General features: G+C 37.8%; 1 protein-coding gene and 1 long non-coding RNA gene across 14 annotated transcripts in view; one reads left to right on the top strand and one right to left on the bottom strand.

Annotated features, from left to right (window-relative positions):
• The window catches only part of ZNF385B (zinc finger protein 385B), a 399531-nt gene that overhangs the window by 296833 nt on the left and 74862 nt on the right, over positions 1–27836 (top strand). For 8 of the 13 annotated variants that reach the window (XM_027591068.2, XM_027591069.2, XM_027591067.2 and 5 more), the window contains one exon: positions 16194–16336. In XM_027591068.2, the coding sequence (XP_027446869.1) occupies positions 16194–16336 (143 nt within the window). Of the gene's footprint in view, positions 1–1162; positions 1339–16193; positions 16337–26094; positions 26189–27836 lie in introns of those variants that run through there. The other 5 variants (XM_027591074.1, XM_027591077.1, XM_027591073.1 and 2 more) reach the window with 4 other exon arrangements.
• Positions 737–27805, bottom strand: LOC113920758. The gene is made up of 3 exons (XR_003519366.1): positions 27674–27805; positions 15338–15424; positions 737–780 (listed from the first exon to the last, which is right to left on the bottom strand). It is a non-coding gene; the product is annotated as an uncharacterized LOC113920758 (long non-coding RNA).

Below are 27836 nucleotides of genomic sequence, written 5' to 3'. Positions count from 1 at the left end.
GTAAATGTTGCCAAGTTGCACAACCAAAGGTGAAAAATCCTTCCTGACATTTAAAACATCCGTCACTTCAAGTTTCTTCCATTCGGTCAGATGCCCGCTAAGCTAACTCATCTTTATCAATGACTATCAGCCTAGCATAAGCAAAACACCCATTCACTCATAGCCATACTATGTCACATGGATATATCAGAAACCTTATTATGACCACATGATCAGCTGTCACTGGACGAAGAGTGAGATTAGACCTCTGAGTACATACTGTATCATTTCAGTTCCAAGCCTACACAACTGCTAATTTCACTATGATAATTCACCCACATAACTGAAATTGGGTTTTTGGCACTGAAAAGCATAAACAGCCTTATTAATGTTATCAACATCAAATTGTTACCTGCTTTAGTCTTTTTTAATTATATGCTGTGAATCTTTACTTAAAACCTAAAAATGCGCAGGAAAGGAAGGAATTCTTCAGGCCTAAAGGCATGCAAATAAATTATTCTGGACTAAGAGAATATAGACAAAGTTCATATTTTGAGAATACATTCCTTTTTGAAATAAAAAGCAATTTTATTTTTTTAATATTTTCTTTTTTTTTAAAGATTTTATTTATTTATTTGAGAGAGAGAGAATGAGATAGAGAGAGCATGAGAGGGAGTAGGGTCAGAGGGAGAAGCAGGCTCCCAAGGAGCAGGGAGCCCGATGTGGGACTCGATCCCGGGACTCCAGGGTCATGACCTGAGCCAAAGGCAGTCGCTTAACCAACTGAGCCACCCAGGCGCCCTAAAAAGCAATTTTAAAACAAAGATTAAAAAATAATAACAATAAAAACATAAAATAAAATTTAGTTGCCCACCTAGAAAAGAAAAAAAAAATCCCTTAAAGTCTAAGTGATACCAAAAATACCAAATTGTTATAACAAATAAGTATTTTGAGTGAATCGCATCGCTTTGTTGGGAAGGAGAGGTGGGTGGCAGATGATTTGATTTCATTTTTACCATGGCTGAGTAGTAGTTTCTGAGTAGCTTTAGCTACTCAGAAAAATTACATGAAAGAAAGTAATTGTCAGTCTTTTAGGATATATTTGGTTCAGTGTCGTCAGAAGGTAGTCTGTCCTCTCCTTGGAATCAAGTTGCAAACACTATCCTCAATAGTAATTAGAGCTAAGCGGCAATTACAGGACGTATGATTTGTTCAGATGCAGTGCCTGTCGACTGTTCCTAGCACCACATTTCACAGAAGCACCAGGTTGAAATGATGGAATTATTTCTCTCTCAATGTAATACTTCGCACAGTGCTCAAATGCAGAAGTGAACGTGGACTGTAATCTTAAAAACGAAGGTAAGCTTTGCTGGCTGACCAGCATTTACACCTCAGGGAACTTTTTCATGAAGGATGTGACAAAAATGTAAAACAGTTAAAATCAATTTCAGAGAAAAGTAGCAGAATTAGAGCAAATAGAATTTGCTAATTTCACAACTTCCCCTGCCCAATATCATCCTGGTTTTCTAATTTGTTTTTTATTTAAATTGTAATATTGCTTCACTTTGCTAAATATAATAAAGATGTGACTGATTGCCCACATTTCCTTTATCTTTTTCCTTTTGAAGTTTGTCTCAGAATAAGTAGTAGGTAAAAATGAAATTCATGTTTAATCCAAATATTTAGACCCTCTCTCACTTTTCTCTTCAGGAAGTATATTTAAGCTGATGATTGTACCTATTCAAGAATTCACATTCAAACTGACAGAACAGTGGCTGGTAGCCTGTCACAAAATTAGGTGACATGGGTGATTTGCACTCTTGCCACATGATTTTTATGATAAGCATGTTTTAAGTTGTTAATGTTTCATCAAGTTCAAGTTAAAATTCAATGGCTTCAATGTTTATTTAGACCCTTGGGCATAGAAATCTCTCTGGCAACTGGGTACGTTTAGCTTCTCAAGTGGGAGTATTGTCTGTTATGAGGAGAGATGTAGTTTGTATGTATACAATAGATGATTATGAAATTCTCATTTCTGTTTTAATGTTATCACTTTAGTTTTCGCCACCTAAAATTCTATGTTTTTTTTTCAGTTTTGCCATTTTTTAAACATGAATAAATATTACTATTAGGAAAGAACTTAAGAAGTCTTGGCACCAGATAGATGTTTTTATCTCCTAGTCCCCAGTAGGATTTCAGGCGGTTTGGAAAATATTGAAAGAGCATCGACTTCTTTTATTCTACCTCATTGGTGAATTAGAGGTGTAAACACTGAGGGTTCAGTAGATTCTTGCAAAAAATGAGTAGATTAAAGCCAATGAGCCTTAATTTTTCCAAGGTGCTAGACACTCTGTGATGTGGGACTTCTTAGCAGACACAGGTGCTCGGTGTAGTTATTACAATTAGGCTCGTATCTGATTTTAGAAGAAAAATTTTTTCTAGTCCCGGGCCCATTATTGGCTTCATTCTGTATATTTGGTTCGTCATGGAATAATTTCTCCCTGAGAACCATTTTCCTCATCAGAAAAATGTGGGATGATCGATCATAAGCCATATAACAGGTTAGAAGTCTACTTAATATATGTTAAAGCACATTATGCTCCACAACAGAAAGCTATGGTATTTGTGTAACCCAGGACGCTGATGACGAATTTCTATAAAAATATACCACTGAGGGGCGCCTGGGTGGCTCAGTTAAGCATCTGCCTTCGGCTCAGGTCATGATCCCAGGGTCCTGGGACCCAGCCCCACATCGAGCTCCCTGCTCGGCGGGAAGCCTGCTTCTCCCTCTTCCCCTACCGCTCTCCCTGCTTGAGCTCTCTCTCTCTCTGTCAAATAAAAAAATAAAATCTTTAAAAACTATATATATATACACCACTGAATTCTTTGGTGAATTTAAGTTCTTAACTTGCTCTACTCTGTCATGAGGATGGCAGATACTATCATTTGAGTGTATATAAAAACAGTCTTCAGTGGTTGCAACAGACATGACTAATTGAGACATAACCAGAGACGTGACCTTCATAATTGTTTTATCTTGTCACAAGGACAAATTTTTCCTGATATTAGTAAAATCTTGCTATTCTGTCTTTTGATTTATGGAAGCAACTATTGAAAAGAAAATGAATGCTGCGAAAGAAGGCAAATGACAAAGTTTGAGTGCTTTCCAGTTCCCGGGCAGTACTCTAGTGAGAGACAGAGACAGAGAGACAAGAATGACAGGTCCATTTGCAGAGGTAGAAAGAGACAGAAACAGAGACCTGAGAGAGACAAGAGGGATGAGAGAGGCAGAAAAGATAAACAGGCGAGAGGGAGGGAGACTAGGGAGAACACAAGAGATAAGAGAGACACAGAGAAAGAAGGTGTTAGAGAAAAAAAGACACGTTAAGTCAGTCAACATTTGGAAATAGAGATTGTGCAATTTTGGAACTTTGGGTTCTTTTTTGCATTTTCTTTAACTGGCAATATGCTTTGTCAAATTAAATACGTTGAGCCCAAGTCTGATGCTTTTCCATTTGTGTCCTTCAAAGCAAAGGGAGCTTAAAAGGCTGTTTGAAGTTCAGAAGCGACCAAGAGTCAAAACAAATGTTCTTCCAAAAAAAGTATTTCCATTCCTTTCTTGTCTTATAAAGCAAATCAGTGACAAGGAAAATGATGAGTAGAAATTCTCTACTTTCCATGTGGCACCTTATTAAAAAATCATTATGTCTTCATTATGTCTTTGGTTTTGTTGGTGTTCACTGGGGAAGTGAGACAGAGGCATTTAAGAAGCCAAAAAGAAATTCCGTAGCAGAAAAACTGGTACAAAGTCAGGGTAATAGTACAAAAATAAACATGATACACAAGGACAGAGGTGATCATTTATGATGAATCATTTCCAGTGCAGAAAATCCTTGGGCATTCACCGGAGGGCCTTATCTGATGCTGTTTTGCATATCACTAGTGCCCCAGAAGCTGCCTGAATGACTGAAGCAAGTGGCCTCAATTTCTAGGATGTGAGGACAATGGCAGAGTTCGAAAAAGCCGGGTCAGGGGTCGCCATTCAGACCCTTTGGAGTGCAAGCATCCCCTAGGTCACGGGACCCCGTGTTTCTCAGGATAAGGGCGATATCACATTGTCTCCCAGTTGCCCAGCTCCTTTGAGGAAATCAGATGTCTTGCTTAACTAAGTTGTTCCTGCTTATATAGTTTTTACTCTGCTCTACTCCATTCTATACAGATTTCGACAATAAGATTAAAGACAAAAGGGGAAAAAATCATTTTAGGAGTGAGATGTTAGGAAATTCCAAATAAGGAATTGGTGCTGATTCTAGTCCCCTCGGTAAAAGTCAGCCAAACTTAACCAGTTGCTCTTCCTTCCCTCCTCAAATCCCCCTCACCTTTTTGCCCCAAGTGAACCTCACTATCTCCCCATTACTTACAATCTCCGCTCCCCCCATTCCTGGCATGTCCAGATTAGTCACCCCATACTAGGTTTCCACAGGGATGAAATGGCAGCTTTCATGGTCCCTGGCGGCCAAGTGGGAACCATCCCTGCAGTTTCTGGATGAAAGTGGCTTCTTGGCTGATGAAGGACCAAGAGTGGCCTCGTCTAGGATGGCCACCAGGATTATAATCCACTAGAATTTGTCTTGAGTTCTCTATAGTGCATTGTAATATGGAAGTCATGGAATATGTATGCAAAAAGGAAAAAAAGTTTATAGCACAGTTCTTGCTGTCTTGTTTATTCCCAAATTGTGCTTTCTAGGAGCCTATTAACTTTTTTTTTTTTAAACATGGGCAACAGCTTTTAAATAGCTTTGAAATGTTTAGTTAATATTTAAGCTAAGGAAACCTCTTTTCTCTACCAAGGTGGGAGTAGAGAGCACTGGTAGAGCAAATATTAACTCTGTTTCTTTAAATTGAGCAAGCTTCTGGAGGAAAAAATATCTTTTTAAAGGACCATTAAGTAAACCACTACTCCTCCCCCTCCCCCCCCCATTTTGTTCTTAAATGCAAATAGCAAAGTCACTGAATGCAAGAACTGAAATTTTCTGAACTAGGGGCTCAAACATTTTGTATCCCGGAGCTAGAATTGATAGCAGCAGCTGGAGGTGTTGACCTCCTGAGCTGCTGTATGCAGCCCGTTCAGCCTGGCCCTTTTGTGAGCTGCAGAAGAGAGGCCTAAAGACAGACCCAGAGGCCTCCATGGTCTTGCTGCTTTGATCTGCTCCAATGGAAGGTCAGTTGCCTAGCTTGGAAAAAAAATGTGTCTTTTCAGATAGCGTTTTTGTTGCTGTTACTGATACTACTTCAATATAAACAGTATGGTTGAAAGCATAGTTTTAATGGGGTTTGTTGTTCTCCTTTTTTATACCATTGGGAATATTAAAAGAATTCTTTAAAATGAGGTATTGCAATCAATCTTCCTCTGTTCTTTAAAATAGAAAGAGATGTTGGCTCTTGGTCATGCTGGCTTTTCTCTTTGGTTTAAACTTCTTTCTTTCATTATTCATATTAATAAAACTAAAATCTCACTGAAAAATGAATACTCCTAAATTTCAGGCAAAGCATAAAAAGAAAACAGACCAAATACAAATCTATTTAAATTTTTAAAGAAGATCAAGACTTCAATATATGACTCCTGTACATCTTTGATTGTATAGACTTAAATATTCAAAACAATGTCTCTGGGCATTGGCAACTCTGAATGTTATTCTACCATCAGTCAGGTATCATGCTGGATTAAATTCTCTTAATCATTCATCTCATGCAAAACGAAGGGTAGATTCTTAAATTACGTTTACTCTAAAATTTTATGAAATATAATTCCTCTAGAAATATTCAACAGTTTGAGATACATAGTGGTTGCTTTTCCCAGGAAAGTCTGTCTTATTTGGAAGGTTTCTACAATAAACCATGATTCCATGCAGCCATTAGGTCCTTCACATGCTGGGAAGGGAGAGCAAAATGTTCCTCTGAAACAGAAAGAGGCTTCAGACTTCATGAAAGCATCTTGATGGCATAGACAGGAGTCATTGGGCAAATGTAGCACAGGACCATCTCCCTATGTCTTTTTGCCAGAAAGTTTCGTCAGGCTACTGTGACCTCCCAATCCATTCTTGACCTCAGACAATTTTAGTAAAGCCCTGTCTGGAGATAATTTTGGCTTCTCTAAAGACTTAGTAATTTAGGAACTAAGCACATGACATTCCCTTTTGATAAGTCAGGTGTATTAAAAACTGTTTCAAAAAATGACAAAGCACTTGTCAGAATCCTGTTTTCCCTTCTTTAGTTTCTTTCTTGCATGGTCATGCTTAATAAAATCGGGTTACAAGTGGAGAAAACAATAACAAAGCAAAAATGTAAATTCAGCTTTAAAGAAGACAATTGGTCCTCAAGACTTTTTTCGAGAACCACTTATCTTCTTTACTTAAATTCTGAAATTCTCAGATTTTTCAATTCTGCTTCCAAAAGGATGACCACTAATGAAGTATGCCACATGTTTAATCAAACTGTATTTTGTACTACAGAGTAAAGAGAAAAAAAAGCTTACTCTTTTTTTCAACATTTAAATATAGGAAAGTCAGTGCATGAGCACAATATTCAGGTATAAATGAATCACCACTTGGCTTTAAGTATCCTATCGCCACACATTCAAAAAGCCATCCGTTGCATCTTAGTAAAAGATTCATCGTTTTGTGTAAAAGCTGGCATATTACTACGAAACCCAAAGGACGCTGTAGCTTAAAATCTATCATGATGTGGCTTCACTGCTGTTTTTTGAGGCAGCACTTCATTATTGCCCATGAACTTCAGTGTGGTACTCAGAGGGATTTATTTTTAAATGCAACATTCTGCCAGGATGCTGCTGTTGGATCTCTTTGGAGGGAACCCTAAGGTGCCCCCAGGGAGATTCAGGAGCAGAACTGCCACTCGTTAAGATTTTATAGACTCAGAGGTCTAGATACACATTTTTCTCTTTGGCATCAGTAGATTCCGTGTCAGTCTCTTCCGTCCACTTATGAAATTCAGCAAGGAAGCATCAGCATTAAAGGGAACTTTTATTTTCTCCCAAATCATTTTGAGCAAAATCAAGCTGGCAGTGAGAAAAACATCATATTCATCCTAAAAGTAGACAAACTTGACAGTGTTCAAAGATGTTCTTCTTACTGGAGAATTTTTCCTGTATTTGCTGAAATAGTTTACTTAAATTATCATTGAACAATTTAAAAAGTTTCTGTTGGAGAAAACATACAGAAACATGCACATAAGTGTACAGTGGATGAATGTACACAAACATACCTGTGTAACTGGCACCAAGATCAAGCAGAAAAATTTCTCGCACCCTACAAGCCCCTCTCATGCTCCCTTTCAGTCACTCCCCACACCCTTCCTACAAGGATAGCCCTTTGCTAACAGTATAGATTCGTTTTGCATGATTTTGTACTTTGTGTGATTGGTATCACACAGCATGTTGATATGCTCCCTTATTTTAGTTTTTTTCCTCAACATCACACTTGCGAGGTCTATTTGTTGTTGCATGTAATTATAAATCATTTGTTTTCATTGCTATATTCTATTATATGAATGTTTTATTGCGTGAAGAACCAAAATTATTTATTTCTACCGTTATGGGTTAATTAGCTAATTTCCAGTTTGTGGCTCTTATAAAGAATATTGCTATGAGCATTCTAGTACATATCCTTTCTATTGGGTAAATACCTTGAGGTGGAATTGCCGAGTCATAGGGTATGTATATGTTCAGTTTTAGTAGATATGCTAAATAGCTTTTCAAAGTAGTTGTAACAACTGATAGTGATTCGAAGGGGCACATGAACCCCAATGTTTATAGCAGCAGTGTCCATAATTGCCAAAATATGGAAAGAGTCCAGATGTCCATCAACAGATGAATGGATGGAGAAGATGTGGTATATATACATATATATATATATATATATATATAAATGGATGTAGATACACACACACACACACACTGGACTATTACTCAGCCATCAAAAAGAATGAAATCTTGCCATTTGCAATGACATGGATGGAACTAGAGGGTATTATGCTAAGCAAAATAAGGCAGTCAGAGAAAGATGAATACCGTATGATTTCACTCATATGTGGAATTTAAGAAACAAAACAGATGAATGTAGGGGAAGGGAAGGGAAGGAAAAATAAAATAAGAGGAAAACAGAGGGAGGCAAACCATAAAAGACTCTTAACTATAAGGAATAAACTGAGGGCTGCTGGAGGGGAGGTGGGCAGGGGGATGGGGTAACTGGGTGATGGGCATTAAGGAGGACACTTGTGATGAGCACTGGGTGACATATGGATGATGATGAATCACTGTATTATAAACCTGAAATTAGAATTATGCTGTATGCTAACTAATTGGAATTTAAATAAAAACTAAAAAAAAAAAAACTGAAAAAAAAAGAGTTCTAGCTGCTCCATATCCTCATTAACAATCTCAGTCTTTCTTCATTGTAGCCATTCTTATGGGTATGTAGTGATATCTCATTGCAGTTTTAATTTACATATCCCTAATGACTAATGAAGCTAAGTCCTTTTTCATGTTTACTGGCCATTTTAGTGTATATTTTTGTGAAGTGGCTAATCTTCTACCCATTTTTTCCTATCATGTTTTCATTTTCTTATTGATCTTTAGGGGCTCTGTATTCTAGATTAAAGTTCTTTGTCAAAATACATATTTGATTATAATCTCCCACTCTGTGGATTGCCTTTTCATTCCCTTGATATGTCATATTCCCAAAGCTTTATTCTTTATAGAGTATATTGTCAAATTTTTTATGATTAACATCTTTTTTTAAAGATTTATTTATTTATTTATTTATTTATTTATTTATTTGAGACAGAGAGAGAGAGAGAGAGAGAGAAAGAGAATATGGGGGGAGAGGCAGAGGAAGAAAGAAAATCTCCAGCAGACTCCCTGCTGAATGCATTGCTGGGCTCCATCTCACAACCCTGAATCGTGACCTGAGCCAAAAATCAAGAGTGAGACACTTAACCGACTGAGCTACCCAGGCACCCCTATGATTAATATCTTTTGTTTCCTATTTAAAAAATCTTTGCTGGGCACTTGGGTGGCTCAGTCAGTTGAGCATCTGACTGTTGATTTTGGCTCAGGCCATGATCTTATGGTACGTGGGTTTGAGCCCCACTTGGGGCTCCGTGCTCATCAGGAAGTCAGCTTGGGATTCTGTCCCACCCCACCCCACCCCACCCCACCCCATGCCCCACCCCCTGCTCGTGCACCCTGGCAAGCTCTCTCTCTCCAGAATGAGTAAGTCTTTAAAAAAAAGGAAAAAGAAATCTTTGCTTACTCCAAGTTCTTTCAGATGTTCTGCTTTTCTCTTTCTTGTTTTACTTTCTCAACCACATATGCTTAAGAATATCTTGAATCCTTAAAGTTTTGAATTTTAATACATTCAGTTTTCTCCATGTTTTTTGCTTATGTATTTCCCTCTACCATTCTCCCATATCCACCTCTCAAAATATCAACCATTCCTCGAGGCTTATCTTAAGAGATAATCATCTATGAAAACATTTATGAACACAACTCCTAACCAGATGCAATTTCTTTCTTGAAACTCTTTAGCATTTTGTTGATAATTTATGATCCCTTACATATCCTGCCTTTTACAAGTATTAATGAACTTAAGTATTTATGCCCTCCTGGGATATGGCACAGTGTAAGAGGAGTAGGAATGGTTCATAACTACCGTAACCAAAGCTTATTGAACACTTGCTATCTGTCAGGCTCAGGTTTAAGCATTTTGCATAGAAAAATCTCAATTAGTACTCCTACCAGTCCTATGCTGTAGCTACTCTTATTTTCCCCAATTTATAAAAAAGAAAATAGAGGTATAAAGAAATAAAAATCACTTGTCCTAAGTATTACAGGTTTTCTTTCTCCTTCAGTGCCTGCCGTTCTGGGTCATGCCACTTCCAAGAATGAAAGGTAGACCAGACAGAGTGGTAGGCAGCAAACCAAGGTGTATTGAGCGGATAGCAAAGTGCTGGTACAAAGCTCCCGAAAAGGGAGGGGACCTGAGAAAGTTGCAACCAGATTTTCTAAGTCTAGGGGTTTTTATGGGCTCCTTGGCAGGCTGTTTTAATCTGATTAGCCCTCCATGAGCCTGTCATCCAATCCAGTTTTTGTCATCTATCCATCATGGGGGAAAGGGTGGAGGGCTCCTTCCAGGGTGTGTAAAATCCTTCTAAGGTTGGCTTCCTCTTAAGGCGGGGGGCCCCTTGTCCCTGCCTGCCTTTCTTCCAACTATCCTTTATCACAGGTTTGCACAACAACAAAGTGGCAGACGTGAAAGTCATTGGCTTTCTCCTGAATTGGTAGAGTTCATGTGTGTAGAACAGCATTGCCTGAAGGACATGCCAAGCATTATAATTGTTCCAGAAGCTCTATGAAAAAAAAAGAAAGAAATGGAAAGTAGAAATTATATCTGCCTAGACACTCACAGTGCCTGTTAGTATATTATAAGCTCCAAGATGTCTTGCAAAAAAGAACCACTTTAAACTTTGTTGAAGCCAGCATTTTCTAAATGTGTTTGAGGACAGAATCTTTTTCACTTAACAACTTTACATATAACCTACTTTATGGAAAGGTGGCTGGGCTTTAGAGCCAGATAAGCAACAGCTTAGACCCAGGCCCTACCACATACTAGCTGATCTCAATCTCTTTAAGCCTCACCTTTCTCATCTGTGAAACGGGGATAATAATGCAAACCTCATAGAATTGTATTATAATTTTTTAAAAGATTTTATTTATTTATTTGACAGAGAGAGACACAGCGAGAGCAGGAGCACAAGCAGGGGGAGTGGGAGAGGGAGAAGCAGGCTTCCCACTGAGCAGGGAGCCCGATGTGGGGCTCGATCCCAGCACCCTGGGATCATGACCTGAGCCAAAGGCAGACACTTAATGACTGGGCCACCCAGGCACCCCAAATTGTGTTATAATTTAATAAAATAAGGGACACAAGTCACTTAGCAATACCTCGCATAGAGTAAAATCTCATTAAATGGTAGTAGTTGTTACTATTTTGTCTTCTCTTAAAAAGTAAAATAAATTTTGTCTGATTCAATTTATGAGTATGTACGGGTATACACGTACAAATATGTATATATTCTTATCTGTGTGTATACTTCTGTACATGCATATGTAATGTGCTTAAGGTAGTGCCGGGCACATAGTATGAACTGTAAAAATGTTATCTCTGTTATTATTATTATGTGGCCTTTTCAGAAACAAAGCCCTTTATCAGTCACATCTCCTATTCACATAGCCACCTCCTTGTGACGCACTTGATCTCTTGATAAATTTGTTTTCCTCACGTGTTAGACTGATGAAAGAATGGAAATGATGGGAGAGGGGGAGAGGAGCCGCTGGGTGGTGATTGTGGCGGTTAAGAGGGAAAGTTACTCAGGGTAAGAGGCAACAAAGCTGGGAAAGCAGTAAAAAGAAAACTGAGTTTGGTAGGACTTTCGAAGCGTCACTCATTTTAATTTCTTTAAAGACATCTCTGGGAGTTCTATAATTGGCATTGCCTCCACCTGATAGACTTTTATATGTTAAGCTTTTTATTTCAGTACTCACTAGGGCAGACATACATAATAATGGCATAAGAAAAAACTACTTCTATGGGATATAGAATAGATTTGATCTCATTCTGTAAATGCTTCTCCATCCGGTTTTTCTGTGACTTCGGCATTTCCTCCTTCTAACACTGGGGTGTTTTGTATGCTCATGTTTTGGTACATAGAGAAGAGCCGCTAGGAACTCTGAGAGCTATCACCTAAATCTTCAAGATTATATTTCTAAAGGTCAAAGACTAAGGCAATAACTTCACATGTCACCTAACCCTCAGGTGGGGTTTTATTGTGTTGGAGTACAACATAATCCATTGACTTAATAAAGCACCTATTACGTTACAGAGGCAGTTGGCCGAATAATAGTTTTATGATCATAGTGGTGAGTTGTCTTTCTCATTATTAGTTTCATAGTTATAGATGAATACAATTTGGATTTTACAATGAAAATGAAATTTGGGGGAGAGGGTTAATAGCATTCTTATGGGAAAGTATATGAACATGTGCAGTGTCCGTGTGAGAGTGGTGACTGTCGGATCTTTGGAGCAGGCATGCATGCTTGTGTGCATTTCATTTTAGGTCAGGGAGTTTGATCTATATATACAGCAAGTGATATAAAAATCTTTATTGGGGCACCGGGGTGGCTCAGTCAGGTGAGCATCCAACTCGTGATTTCGGCTCAGGTTATGATCTCAGGGTCCTGGGATAGAGCCCCCGGGTCCAGCTCCACACTCAGCAGAAAGTCTGCTTGAGATTCTCTCTCTCTCTCTCCGTCTCCCTCTAGCCCCCCACCCCTGCTCTCTCTCTCTATAAATAAATAAATAAAATCTTAAAAAAAATAAAAATCTTTATTATCTAATAAGGTGGAGCCCTGTTATGACTTGATTCATTATAATATGTATGTAAGATTGTATCCTTTGCTTTGAAATAGAACTACATATAGGAGGTGTCTTACATAATACTGCCAAATAGTTCATACAAAAGACAAAGGCTGGTCCTGTCCCATGAGCATAGCAATGTAAAAGATACATTATATCATGCTTTATGCTCATTATATTGTCAACCCTTTCTGTTTTCCCAGGAAATATTAAAGATACTAAGCATTTTCTTGCAGGGTACAATGTATTCTGGACAAATTTCTGCTTGTATTTCCCACCAGCTTTTGGGCATCCCAAGGTGAGGAGAAATGCTTCCCAGCAGGGGGAGCAGGAACAAAATCTGGAATGACGTGACAGAGGGATTAAAGCCTGACCTAATTTGTGCAAAAAAAAGCACTTTATCCTCATTCATTTCCCATTTGCAAAAAAACTTCCTTCGTGAAGCAATGGGTCTAGGTGAAGTGACATGAAAAAGCAGGTTTGAAAAGTGAAAACAGCAAGGTTGAGGTGAGGGGAATTGATGAAAGCAGTTTATATTTATTCAGGAGATCTACCAGTACTTTAAAACAATCTGTGTTTAACATGGCAAATTGTCTGTCATTAAAATGCTAATGAATGGTAAACAGCTGCTAAGTTTTTATGCTAATGAATGGTGGCAGCTAAGTAGTTCTCAAGCCTTGTCTTTATTAGCATAGATATTTGATTGGGTAAAGGGGATCATTGTGCATTCTGACCTTTGTTGATGGAGCAATCTGTTTGTCAATTTCCATGTTGCATTATGTTTGATTTGAGTTTGTGAGTACAAAATGACTCTTGCCAAGCCCTCCAATACCTTGTACTACACGGGCTTATAGAAAGAATTTTGCTTTTGATGTGGGGAGACCCATGATGGCAAAATAATTTGTCCATTAGGCAGCTTTAAGTAGAATAATTCTGTATACTTTTTGGACTTTTGACTTTTGACAATTATAGTAATTGTGAGTTGTAAAAGGCCATTGGTCTAAAATAAGAAATATCTTTTTTTTCAATTTAGCTAAGATTTTAAAGCAAAGCTTTTAAAAATAAAGATTATAATAAGTGCTTCTGCAACATCGAAATACTGACATAATATATCATCTTGGATCTGCAAGCTCTGAAGCTAGCAATGAATGTAACATTACCTAATTAGAAGAAAAATGTGTAATCAAATACAGGGTGGTTATGTGAATGCCAGAATGAGATCAGAGTATTTACTTTGGCATCAGAAAAAACCATTACTGTTTGATCTATACTTTCGGTTGATTCTATTTTTGCTGAGTCCTCCTCTATATTCCCTAATGGATGGGGCTGACCTAAAGACTTGCCATTACAGATGAATGTTTCAGAAGCCTTTTTCTTTTTTTTCTGTTTTGAGGATCAATGTAAATGAGGCATGATAGTCCATTAAAAACTATTACTAATAATGTTCTGGAATGATTTGAAATATAATGCAGAGTTTATTAAGGAAATCCATTATCAAAAAATATATCATTGAAATAGAAATTTTAATTATTCTGAAACACTGTGTGAGAACATTGGAGGAAATTTTAATAGTTGGAGCATTTTCCCATACTGTTTATTTCTCCTTGAAGTCAGTAGGAGATTTTCGGCGTATAATTATTTGTGGTCCTGTATAGACATGCTGGGAAAAATTGGAACCCTCATACATTGTTTGTGGTACTATAAAATGGTTCAGCCATTTTGTAAAACAGTCTGAAAGTTCTCAAAAAGTTAAACTATATGATTATCATACGGCACAAGAGTCCCCAGTTCTACTCTTGGGTATATTCCTAAGAGAACTGAAAATATATCTCCACACAAAAATTTACAGACAAATGTTCATAGCATTATTCATAATAACGCAAGCATGGAAACAACCCAAATGCCCATCAACTGATGAACGAATAAGGAAAAAAATGTGTTTACATCTGCAATGGAATATTATTCAGCCTTAAGAAGGAATGAAATTCTCATACATGCTACAACATGGATGAACCTTGAAAACTTTATGCCAAGTGAAAGAAGCCTGTCACAAAAGAACTCATATTGTTTGACTTTGCTTATTTATTTATTTATCTTAAGGATTTTATTTATTTATTGGACAGAGAGATAGATAGTTAGAGAGGACAAGTAGGCAGAGTGGCAGGCAGAAGCAGGCTTCCCGCTGAGCAGGGAGCCCGATGTGGGGCTTGATCCCAGGACCCTGGGAGCATGACCTGAGCCAAAGGCAGACACTCAACCAACGAGCCACCCAGGCATCCCTCTTTGACTTCATTTAAATGAAATGTCCATAATAGGGGCACTTGGGTGACTCAGTCGGTTGAGCGGCCAAGCGGCCGACTCTTGGTTTCAGCTCAGGTCATGATCTCAGGGTAGTGAGATCGAGCCCTGTGTCAGCCTCCACGCTTAGCACCGAGTCTGCTTCAGATTCCCTCTCTCTCCTTCTCCCTCCCCCGTCCCCTCCCCCTTGCTCATGCACATGCACATGCTCTCTCACTCTCAAGTAAATAAATAAAAGCTTTAAAAACAAATTTTTTAAAAAATCAAATGTCCATAATAGACAAACCTAGAAACAAAGTAAATTAGTGGTTGCTGGGAGCTATGGAGAGGAAATGGGGGAAAATTGCTAATGGGTATGGAATTTCTTTTAGGGATTGTGAAAATGTTCTAAATTGTAGTGATGTGCACAACACTATGGATATGCTAAAAGCCATGGAATTGTACACATTAAGTGGGAGAATTGTCTGGTATGTTAATTATATCTCAATAAAGTTACTATATTAAAAAAAAAAGAAAAGGCACACCAGAGCCTATCTCCCAGAGGACCACCTGCACCAACAGATACTTACCTGCAGTAGATGGAGGTTTCAGAAGAAGAATGCTTGTTGCTGGAGAGGAGTGCTTTAAATCTCCCACACATGGGTTAGCCCAGATTCCTAAAGAAATGACAGCTAATGTAACTGTTAAAAAGGGATAGTTGCTACAATAATGCAAGGCTTATTAGAATTCAAGTTGGAGACAAATATTTGAGTTTCTGTCCTAACTTCTCCCTGTCCCCCAGTACCCTGCCCCACCTGGGCAGTAATCTCTCCCTTCAGCAGTAATCACTCCTTTAAGGTTCTCTTACTATCCAATGTCTAGACTACTTATTTCCCTCAAAGTAAGGGCAACTTTCAGTTTGGTTTTTTTTAGAGATAAAATTGTTTGAGTCATAATTTTCTTGGGAGCAGGCAGTGACTGTGAGTCCAAGGTTTTTTCCCCCTTGTAAAAACCCTATAATTATCTCTGATTTGCATAAAACATGCCTACCAGCCATTCAATAACTCTGAATAGTAAAGAGCATCTGGCTGCAAGAGGCTCCTCCCCTCCTCTCTCCTACATTTTTGGCAAGTCAGAGACAATGGTTGAACAGGATGATCTCATTCTGCCCCATCTGCCAGCAGGATCCGTGTACTATGTACCTCTGCCGGATCTGAGCAGCCCTTGGCCCTTGCCATAGCGAAGTATTCTGCATCACTGTCTTAACATCATGAGCAAGAAGAACCTTTTTAACTGTATTTTCTCCTCCTATGCCGTTTGCTTACCTTCAGCATAACTCTCTTGCTCTCAGGTTGCAGCTCAGCAGTCCTGTTTTTGCACGGTAGGTTGGGGAAGGAGATGGATATGAGCAAGAGACTGAATTCATTTTTGTTTTGTTCTTGGCAGGCAGTACATGCCACACTACTACACTTCCTGCTCTTGTGCGCACCCCTACCCTGATGATGCAGCCTTCACTGGATATCAAACCATTTATGTCTTTTCCAGTGGACGGTAGTTCTGCTGTTGGGCTCTTTCCAAATTTTAACACAGTGAGTAAATGCATTTTTCTTTTATTTGTGTCCTCCCCAATCTCTTTCATTACAGTTGTGAATAGGCAACACATGTAGCCTGTTTCCGAAGTGTGTAATTTTAGACCTTATATTGGTTACACTGATCAGTTGTATTTTGGAAGATAATCCTTCTCCCATGGGAGTTAGTCCAAACAATAGCCAGCATATTTATTTTACAAATATTTCCCCAAGTGACTTTTCACCTGTGGCTTTGAGCAGTTTTGTAGACTTCAGTGGCTTGAGAACCCATATGATTTCTGGGATGCTGTTCACGTGCTCAAGAACACAATTTAGAGATACCAAGTCACACTGATTTTTCCCTACTACTAGAAAAAAAGAAAGCATATGCTTTGACTACCTGGATACACTTTTATTTGGGACATATTTTAGGTCTTATACAAACAGAATTTTTATTGGGAAGTTATTGTGGGTTGTGTGAATATGACTCTATTATTAAAAAAAACTCATTTTAAATCTACGTACTAATTGTGTGATACTTTGCCATTCCCTTTAAAATGTACAATAAATATTAGTGCATCACCTATAATTACCAATGTTCTTCATTCAGGTCAGCTGACTGTTTATCTGCATGAAAGACATTTTGTAAGCATGCCAGGTGGAGCATGACACTTTTCAACAATAGAACTCAGCATAAAATCAGCCCACAGCCAAATGCTAAGCTTGTAGGAAGAGAAAAGGTTAAACAGTTGAGGTGATTGTATGAATGATTTGTTTAGTCAGTGAATGCAGTCAGCTGGGGCATAATGGTCTACATGAATGATACAGCATTATAGAAGCTGCCATCACCAAGCAAAAGAATTGCATTATCAACACCAGCAGACAGTGAGCATCTGAAGTACTGCCAAGTGTTCCCTTTTGCAAACTTCTGCATGAAGTGAAACAGAAAGAGGGTTTTTCCTCAAGGGTTGTCAATAAAATCTGCTGACAGACCTTCTGTCACAGCTTCGTGTTGCAAGGTAATTAGGGGGTAGGGGATCAGCCAACTTTTTAAGGAGCACTGGCTTTGACTTAGCGAATAAACAGTGGAATATTTTTGTCTTTTCTGGGTTTTTCAAAGGCAAGTCAAACAGTTAAAAAAAAAAATAGAAAGGCACAAACAGGTGAGCATTGTTTCTAGTGCAGTCAGCAGGACAGTGAGAGAAATCATGCCTGCCCTGATCACATGAATCCATCAGGAGTGACCGCCCAAAACAGCACATCGTGCCATTTCACAGAACTTGAACTCAAGCGTGCCTATTGTATCCTCTACCGAAACATGGGTGATACATTCCAAGCATTATTGAATTCAGCTATACTTCTTCAAACAGTTACTAGGTATTTGTATTTTGGTTAATGTGCATTTGGGAAACAGCATTTGTAGCCACTGCAGGGGTCCAGCCACAATCAGGAAGCAGCACTGATGATGCGGGGAGGCATGAATGGCTCCGACTGCAGTTCATGGTTTTTAACACAAATAATACATGGATACGTATTTCAAAGATTCAAATAAAACATTGGCATTCAAGGCAAAATGTGTGAGTCACCATTCCCTGCCCCTGTGTACATGTTGACTCCCTTCGTTAGAGGAAAGCACCCCCATATGCATCCTTCTTTCCCCCTTCTAGAAGTATATTATGTACATAATAGGAATCTGATCACCATTGTCTTTTTACAACTGCGATTGGATGATCGGCACTATTCTCGAAGTTATTTTTCTTTCTTTTTTTCCTAAGTTAGTTTTTTCAACTATAAAAATGTCTTTACATATCTCTCGGTTTTTAAGAGCCATAAAAAATGGAGTGTCTTCATAATGTTTTTTAGGTAAAAATACAGTTTCATAATGGTTTACTAATGTTGTATAGGCTGATAGACACACTAACTTGCCTATTTGTTTGTTCCATATAGCAACTATATGAAATATTTGAGAAAACCCAAAGAATAATTCTAATAGAAGTTCCTTAGTTTTCTTCTTGGAAGAAAGTAAACTTGTAATTTTCAAATAAAATACTTTTGGTTAAGGTGAAAAATACAGCAAAGAACTACATGAAATAATCATTTTACTCTCTATATTATATTACATTAGATTATATTATATCCAAGCCATTTGGTGGACAGAAAGCACTTCTGGTAGTATATTAAAAATTAAGTCATTGCAAATGGGACCCTCTATCATCTGGCAAATAAATGAATTTTTAAGATCATTGGGTTACCTATGATTTTACACTGAGTTACAGTTTGGATTACTCTAAACCTTTTCCTATAGACTTTTCTATCCCAGTGTCTAACTCATCTAGTAAATTTCTTAGGACTATTTCATAAAAGTCATTGTCCACATTTTTCTAGGAAAACATTTTATATCACTAATAATAGTTATACTAGATCATTATAGATTTATGATCTAGAGCCCTCAAAGAACTCAAGTCTTAGAACATTTTAGTAAATCGTATAATTACTACTGCCTAGAAGAGGAGAGAGAGTTAGTAAAGAAAGAACAGAGACTTGAATTAGAATCTCCTAACTTCAGGGGCATCTGCTGACTCAGGCGGTTGAACATGCTACTCTTGATCTCAGGCTTGAAAGTTTGAGCCCCCCGTGGGGTAGAGATTACTTAAAAATAAAATCTTAAAAAAAAAAAATCTCCTAACTTCCGAAGTCATGTTCTGGCTCATCCATGCCTTTGGCTCTTTTGGTCTTTCCACATGATTCTGTGTGAACAAAGCTCAATGAGAAATCTTTCGTGCTCTATTCTGGAAGCACGATAGGCAATTTTCAGCAGAATCCTTAAGTAGAAAGAGGAAAGAATTTTTTTTAAATATTTTATTTATTTATTTGACAGAGAGAGACATAGCGAGAGAGGGAACACAAGCAGGGGGAGTGGGAGAGGGAGAAGCAGGCTTCCCGCGGAGCAGGGAGCCCGATGCGGGACTCGATTCCAGGACCCCAGGATCATGACCTGAGCCGAAGGCAGGTGCTTAACAACTGAGCCACCCAGGCGCCCCAAGGAAAGAATTTTTTGAATATGTAAAATGGACCTCTACAAACAATAGCTTTGAGGCAGAATAGATTTTAAAAAGTTAAAATTTCTTGTTAGCAAATTTTAAAATTATATTCTATTCAACAGTCCACTTATTCTTTGAAAAGCAAGGTGAGTGCCATTATAATCACTTTATTTTTAACCAAGGATAGTATTAATAAATAGAAGAAATATATCTTAACTCATAGTTATTATCAGAAGACTAGAAACGCTGTATTCTGATACCATAGCTAAAAGTTTGGGAATTTTGAAGTTTTGTTTTCTTTAAGTAGATTTTAAAAATACCTGTAAAGTAATGGTTTCCTCCTGTTTTTGTAGTGGAGCATGACAGTGTTACATGAGAATTATAGCAAGACTGAAATGGAATTCTGTCATATTCCAAAAGAGAACACGTGCCTTTTCTATACTAAATTGTACACAATGAAGAGATACGCTTCACAAGCCTTCATTTAGTAGCTTCTACTCCACAACTGACAAAATCTCTCAGGGATTATATGTGAAGCATAAGCAAATAATTCAAGATACTGTCCAAGCAGAGTTCTGAAGAGACACACTAGAGAAAATGGAGTTTGGGTCACTGTTAATTTATGGTGGGCTCTAGGTCAAGGATGCACGTCTAGTGAACGGTGAGGTAAACTCTGCCCTTCCACAGTTTTACTTTACCGAGGGGCTGTTTTGAGCCACTTACAGGTAAAAGATCTGCAAATGAAAACATAAGTTTTTAAAGATCTCAACCTTTATATCGAAAGCCTAACAGGGCTTCTTTGCCTGGCTACCCACTAACCCTCACTCAACGTCCCCCCTGCCGCCTACCTTCAACTCTTTGTCATTCAGCGCCCAACTTAGATATCACCTCCCGCACGGGAAGTTTTCTGTGACCTGCAGAGTCTGAATTAAGCGCCCACCCTCTGTATTTCCAAAGTACCCCCAGATCACCTCTGTCATAGCAGTTGTCACACCATAAACTCGTTACCTGATTACCTGTATCCACTAAATGCCAGATCCCCGAGAACAGGGCCTATAGCTTGTTTGTCTTCCTACGTCTGGGTGTCTGGCCCAGGAGCTCAGTAAAACTTTTCTGAAGGGAAGGAGAAAAGGAAGGAGGCAAGGGCCCTAGTTTTATGCTTTTCAATGTACCTGCTCCTCCTCCCAGCAAAGGAAATACCAACATTTCTGAGCCCTTTCTAAGCATGAGGCGATAAGCCCAGGTGTTTACTTTGATTTTTATTTTCCCGAGAACTGTCATCTTTTTTTCACTGGAGGGCAATACTTAGTTACAAACTTTTCTGCAGCTCTAGTTCTGGCTTTCTCTGTGTGGATGGTGTGGAAGCTTTGCAAGTATCTACTACATTTCTCGTCCTCGGTCCTACTCTTAAGCGCATTTAGTTTAAAAGGAAAATTATTCGTTACTGGATTTTATTGAAAATATGTGCACTAAAGAGTACTGGGTTTGAGGAAGAGGCTACACAAAATAAATAAAACAAAAATACTCTAGTGCCCAAGAAACTTATAAGAAATAGAATAAAAGACTAGAAAAGGCAAGATAACAAAACCCAAAAAATATAGGCAAAGTGAAAATAGTTACTGAACTTTATAGTGTTAAAGAAAAGCCAGAAAGAATGATTTTTTGTATCCCAGTTGAACTGTTTTCACTATTTTATTTTTCACTTTATTTAAATTTGCCAAATGCCTCATGGTCATCCTTTAATTACTGTACATAATGTTTTGGTAGCTACCAAAGTATACGCAATTTTTTCTCCTATTAGAATTAGAATTTCTCATTTCCTTTGCTGTGGATCCAATCTTTATCTTTATTTAATCCGGTTAATACTTGGTGTTTAATATTTAGTGTTTAACAACCAGGGTAATAGTTGGTACTTAATTAACTGTAAGAAGAGACAGCTTCAGAATTGAAATAAATTGCATACTGAGCAGGATGGATAGCATCAACTTAGTATGATAAAATAAGTCCATGGGGCGCCTGGGTGGCTCAGTCAGTTAAGTGTCTGGTCATGATCCCAGGGTCCTGGGATCGAGTCCTGCATCAGGACTTCGGCCTGCCGCTCCCCCTGCTTGTGCTCACTCTCTGTCAAATGATTAAATAAAATCTTTAAAAAAAATAAAAAATAAGTCCATTTAGAAGATATATCCACACACATACTGTTATAGACCGAATGTTTGTGTCCTGTTGTCTGTGGTATTTCATTATGGCAGCCCAAACAGACTAAGACATATATCCAACCTATATATTGTATGTGATCATAATAAGCAGGTCAGGTTTCTTTTTACCAGCCACATATTGGGAACATGCGCAGATGTATTTGTGTGACTCTCCAGAGCTATAGATATGATTCAGAGCCACCTTGAGACCACATTCACCTGTCAATTTCTCTGCCTACTATTTCAGATGTCTTTCTGGTCCTGCTTTGTTTTTGCAACTGCTCCGGAAAAGCACAGGCACAATAGAGGTCATTGCTGCTTTATCTCAAGAAGCTCAGCAATCTTATTTTTGTGAACAATAATCTGATTTTTACTACATACCTTGAAATTAATTTTTCCTGACACATGAACAAATATGTGGAACAGAATAAAGATTATTTCTGAGTATAAAATCCCAAATCACTATATGACTCTTTGAATCATCCATGACAATCTGTGAAATGATCTGTATGTCTACTATTTTTCATTCCAAACTCTTTGAGATTCTGGGTTATTCATAGTTTGGCAATATCAACGAATATTTAAGATACTTTCTCATACCAAAAATAGTAATATAGTTATAATATATTTATCAAGGAGGTACAAAATAAATTCAGAATCAAAATCATATTTACTTTGCTATTAACTCCTACCATGTTTCTCATGAGGTGTTACTGTAAGGAAACCTGGAGTGAGCCAAAACATTTAACTTTTTAATCTGTCTTTAATACCTTCACTACCTAATAAAGTCTTTATTTAACTTTTATTTGATTTTTTCTTTAATTTAATTTAAATTAAATATTTTACCTCTGCTAATACAACCAATTGTGAATTTTTGCCATTTGAGGCTTCTTTTTTACTCTCGTAATGCTTTGCTGTCATTAAAAAGTTACATATTCCCTATTTCCTAGGATATTAGTATGTCCAACTACTTGAAGTGATACATTTATCCAAATTTTAAAAAAGTAAAGTAGAAATAAAATAAAATAAATAAAAATAAAATAGACAATAAAATAAATAAAAGAGAATAGGGTTGAATTTTTATTTTTTTCATGATATGCTTAAGATACATTAAAGGATCCTATTCTTCTATATGTCCTAAAGAAATGTATATTAAAATATGTCAGGTTGAAATTTTCCATGGTTACTGAAATTTACTTGGAGAGAGGGAGGGTGATGGCCTGTTATTGGACTTTAAAAAGTCAACAGCAACCCCCTAGGTCATTAGGAAAAAAAATGTGTATACGAATCCATCTTTGAAATGAAGTACAAAACTGATGAAGATTTTGTACAAATCTTCTAAGCATAGATTCCTGTCTGGAAATTTTTACATCCCTATTCAATATGACAGAGAAAAATTATGTAAACATGACCTGGGAGGGAAAAAAAACTACATACTGACCATCTGTGCTATTGTCTCCCTCTTCTCTTGAAACTACAAACATATCTTTTTAAAATTTAGGTCATGTCCTTTGCCTTATTCAAAAGTCTCAAGATTTACCTATCACAGACTTTGGGTTCAGATTTCCTTTTCTCTATACACTGTTGAAACCCCTTTAGAATTTGTAGATATTATTTATATGGTGTATATGTATGTGTGTATGTATGCATGTATATTTATATAATGTGTGGTCATACGCTTTCTCTCTCCCTAAACAATCTGTGCAGGGCATCTAGGAAAAGGCATTCATTCCCAGTCACTTACTGAATGTTTACACATGCCAGTCATTGTGCTAAGAAAGGGTTATAGAGAATAAGACAGAAGCTGCTCACTGTCTGACGTTACTTCCTCCTCTTGTATAATTCACCATAACGTCATAGAGTATACTGTTCATAGTCAATAGTCAATTCAGTTGATTAAGCTGCCAAGAAACATCACATTAAGACGTTAATGGGCCCTTATGCAGTAGAGGAACACAAGGTTTCAGAAGCCTGTGAGAAGAGGCATCTGTAGTCCCACCACGCTGTGTCCTCTTGCATGTCTTTTTCATTATCCTAGTCTCAACCTCACATGCTCTGGAGCCTCATCTTCAGTGCTAGAGTTTCAAGGATTATGTGTACTTGGAAGGCACGTCAGATTTTCTGGCAAGACAGGTCTTCTGTCTTGGCGCTGTCCCAGGTCAGCATTTTTCAAGAGCAGAGTCAACTTGGAAAAAGTGTGTATGTCAGGCCATCTTCTTAAAATAATTTCTCTTATTCTTAACAAAACTCCAGTTAATTCAAAGAAGAAGAAACCAACAACAGCCTTGTTCTTAGCTTTTCTCAGTGACCAAGTCTTCATGTGCCAGTGGTCAAGTAAGGGAGCTTAATAAGTATAAGAAGTAGCAAAATAGTATTGCGCATAACATTCCCTCCAGCCCAAAAAGTTATTTCTAAATTGGTTGCTTTATAAACATTAATTGATGGTGGTGTTTTCTCAAAAACTTTTATCAGAAATTTGGGAATCCATCCAATAGCACAGACTGTTTTTTTTTCCCCCCTCCCTCTAGATTCTTGTATTCAGAATTAGGTCTCAAATCTCTTTTGGGGAAGGAAAAACATGTTTGGAATATTCCAACCCCTTTACTTTTAGAATTGTCATTGAGGGTGCTAAAGAAGAATTGGAGTGCTATTGAGCAATCTGTGAAGTTTCAACATCTTTGCGGAACCACATAGGAATCTTGGAAAAATACTTTTTTCACAGATTTAGCTGTCAATTTGATTTTTTTTACCTTCCTTTTTATGTTCTCATCCTTGAAATAGGATGGGGAAAAATTTAAATTATATGAACAACACCTTATTTTCATGGAATTCTCGTATCAGAGGGCTTTAGCATATTTTAAAGACATTCTACAATTAATCCTTTTAATACACCCACATATGAAAATAGGCTACATGTGTCATTGTTGCACCCTTTTTGCAAAATGGAAGATTGAAGAATATAATCCAGTCTTCACATTTCTTCCAGTAAACAGCTCTGCCACTGAAAAGGGGAAAAAAGCTAAATATCAGACAAGCAAGAGCTCATCTCCACCCTAACGTATCTTGAATTTAAATGTGTATATTTCTAACAGATTATTCAAGTAGGACTTTTTTTTTAAAGATTTTATTTATTTATTTGACAGAGAGAGACACAGCAAGAGCGAGCACAAGCAGGGGGAGTGGGAGAGGGAGAAGCAGGCTTCCCGCAGAGCAGGGAGCCTAATGCGGGGCTTGATCCCAGGACCCTGGGATCATGACCTGAGCCGAAGGCAGACCCTTAAAGACTGAGCCACCCAGGCACCCAGGACATGTTCTTTTAAATACCCAATAAATCCTTGTGGCTCCTAAAGTCAGATTGAAAAACTCCTTTGCAGTATATTCTATTTATGTTTTTAATTTAATTTTTTTAAGATTTTTTTTTAAAGATTTTATTTATTTATTTGACAGAGAGAGGGAACGCAAGCAGGGGGAGTGGGAGCAGGGAGCCCAATGCAGGACTCGATCCCAGGACCCTGGTATCATGACCTGAGCCGAAGGCAGAGGCTTAATTGAGCCACCCAGGTGCCCCTAAGATTTTATTTTTAAGTCGTCTCTACACCTAACATGGGGCTCAAACCCACAACCCCAAGATCAAGAGTCGCACACTCCACTGACTGAGCCAGCTGGGCACCCCTGTAGTGTATCTGTATAGAAGATAGATTTATCTTGTCATTCTCATACTTTGTTCTTATTGTGAACAGTTTCTAGAGCCAAATAAAGATCTGAGTATTATAGTAGGAAATATAATTGATCTCTTTCACAGGTTTATGATTTACAATAATTATAGGTATACATAAAGTCTCCAATAATCAAAAATATGTGTCTGGGTCTAATTTATTTGTTTTGTTTTGTTTTTTATGTAGACACCAAACATCCATAATATGTAAGTTGATTCATTGTCATAATATCAAACCCCCAAAACCTTCATTTCCCAAAAATGGGCTGAAGCTATCAGATGCTGAAATGATTAGTAATAGCCACTATCACATGGTATAGTGGTGTCAGTGGTGGCATTCACTTAGTCACTCATTCGTTCGTCTGCCATATCCCACCTCCTCCCCAAAGCCACTTGGAACGTTCTCTCTGATCTCCCAGAAGTAACTCTGCTTGCCTTGTTCCACAGTAAGCCTCTAACAGTCCTGCCTGGCCCTGACTCTGCTTCATGCCCCCAGTAGAAGCAGGAGTCAGAGTGGAGGAGGGAAGAGGGCAGAGTGATCTACTTCATTGCCTAGGAAAAGAGCACGGGGCTGGCAGCCACAGCCCCTGTATCTGGATTCATTTTCTTTGACCTTGAGAAAGTCGTTTCGTTCCACTTTTCCTCATTTTACAACTAGAGTTGATAATACGTTCCTAATCTTCATCATTACATCATGAAAACTTGGGCTTATTATGTTTATGGAAGATTGAGGATATGACTGAATATTTAGAAAACTTCTGAAGTTTAGTGAGAGTCTGTGAAAAAAATCATAACTATATAACATGTCACCATATTATTTCTTTAAAGATTTTATTTTGAAGAACTCTCTACACTCAATGTGGGGCTAGAACTCACAACCCCGAGATTAAGAGTCGCATGCTCTATGGACTGAGCCAACCAGGTATGCCAGCATATCACCATGTTGTTATGTTGAACAATTTAAAATTCCCACGAATATCAAATGAGGTCATGTTTATGAAAGGACTCTTAAAATAGCAAACCTCTATTCTTATAAATAAAATTAATATTCTTATTAATATGTCTATTCCCTTCATCTCATCTTCCGAACCAATTACCTTAAATAAACCAAGTTATATTTATCACTGGAGCTGGTTTTGTGCATTAGAGCAATCCTAATTAAGGTAGATACTAAAGATATGTACATGGCTAAGACCTGGTTCTTGAGTTTAAGACATTTGTACTCAGTTTAAAGTAGTTCTGCCTGCTACTAAGCAGGTACTCCATTTAAGTTAGCTGAATGAGATAGTAATAGGGCATACATAAAGATCAGAATCACCTGACTGTCTAAAAGTGAAGAGAGGCTACAACTAAATTTGGAGCAGGGCTGGGGCGAGGGCATAGAACGGAGGTGGGGAATAACCGCACTGGTTTGTCTGAATTCCATTTTGCCTGTTTACCTTCAATAATATTTAGGTTTTAAAGACTGTGGGTAAAGGTATTTTGAACCTGAGAGCTGTGCACTTATGACACATTGTCATTGACTCCTAAGATGTAACAATGTTTTCTGTTATACTTTTAAAATACAGCTAACTTCTAGGCGCCTGGTGGCTCAGTTGGCTAAGTATCAGCCTTCAGCTCAGGTCATGATTCCAGGAGCCTGGGATGGAGCCCTGCATCAGGCTCCCTGCTCAGTGGAGGGTCTGCTTCTCCCTTTCTCTCTCCTCCTGCCTCTCCTCCTGCTTGTGTTCATGCTCTCTCTCTCAAATACATCAATAAAATCTTTTAAAAATAAAATAAAATAAAATACAGTTGACTTCCAAACGTAGAACCTTTATTCTCACATTATTCATTCAACTAGCAGTAGTTAACATAACAATTTTAAAAAGATTTTAAACCCATTCATAGAAGCCAACATACTAAATTATCCTTCATGTATTGATAATGGAGAATTATTCTAAAAATTCTTTGGACTTTTAACTGTTAGAGATCTCCATTTACCCTGCCTCCCCCTTTTCTCCTGAATTTCAATTGCCAATCATATAAGAAGGACTTGCTTAACCTGTGTTCTGAGCAGGCACATCTAACTGTAGGTTTAATGGTTACTCAAAAAAAAAAGATGAGTAGTTTTATGTTTTATCCCAAAATATTAAGTAGATATTAACAGTATGCACATATGTATGAAAACTATTTTTTCTCAGAGAAAACAAATTATCAGACCAAATAAAACCTTAAAAATTATATAAGCCTAGATAATCATAGCTACATAGCTATTAGGAACAGCAGAGAAATCTATCCATCTTTAAACTTCTATGAGAAGAAAAAAAGGTTTAAAACATATATTTTCAATCAATTCCTTCATAAAAGAACTCTCTGGAAAAACAGCCTGTAGCACATAGTTCATCAGTCCTTGTGCAATCAGACATACCATTGTCTTCAGAGGGAGAGCAGCTGCCTCACAGGCCTGGCCCCTGTAATGGACGAGTAGTTTCTGAAGAAGCATTGTGACATCCTGAGATGGAGTCCTTTGAAGCTCCAGTTCTGGGGAACCAGCATTTTGTTACAGAGCAAGAGTTATATCACAATTTCCT

This window comes from Zalophus californianus, chromosome 3 (assembly GCF_009762305.2).
Source record: "Zalophus californianus isolate mZalCal1 chromosome 3, mZalCal1.pri.v2, whole genome shotgun sequence".
Classification (NCBI taxonomy): Eukaryota; Metazoa; Chordata; class Mammalia; order Carnivora; family Otariidae; genus Zalophus; species Zalophus californianus.
This window is presented reverse-complemented; position numbering and strand designations above follow the sequence as displayed.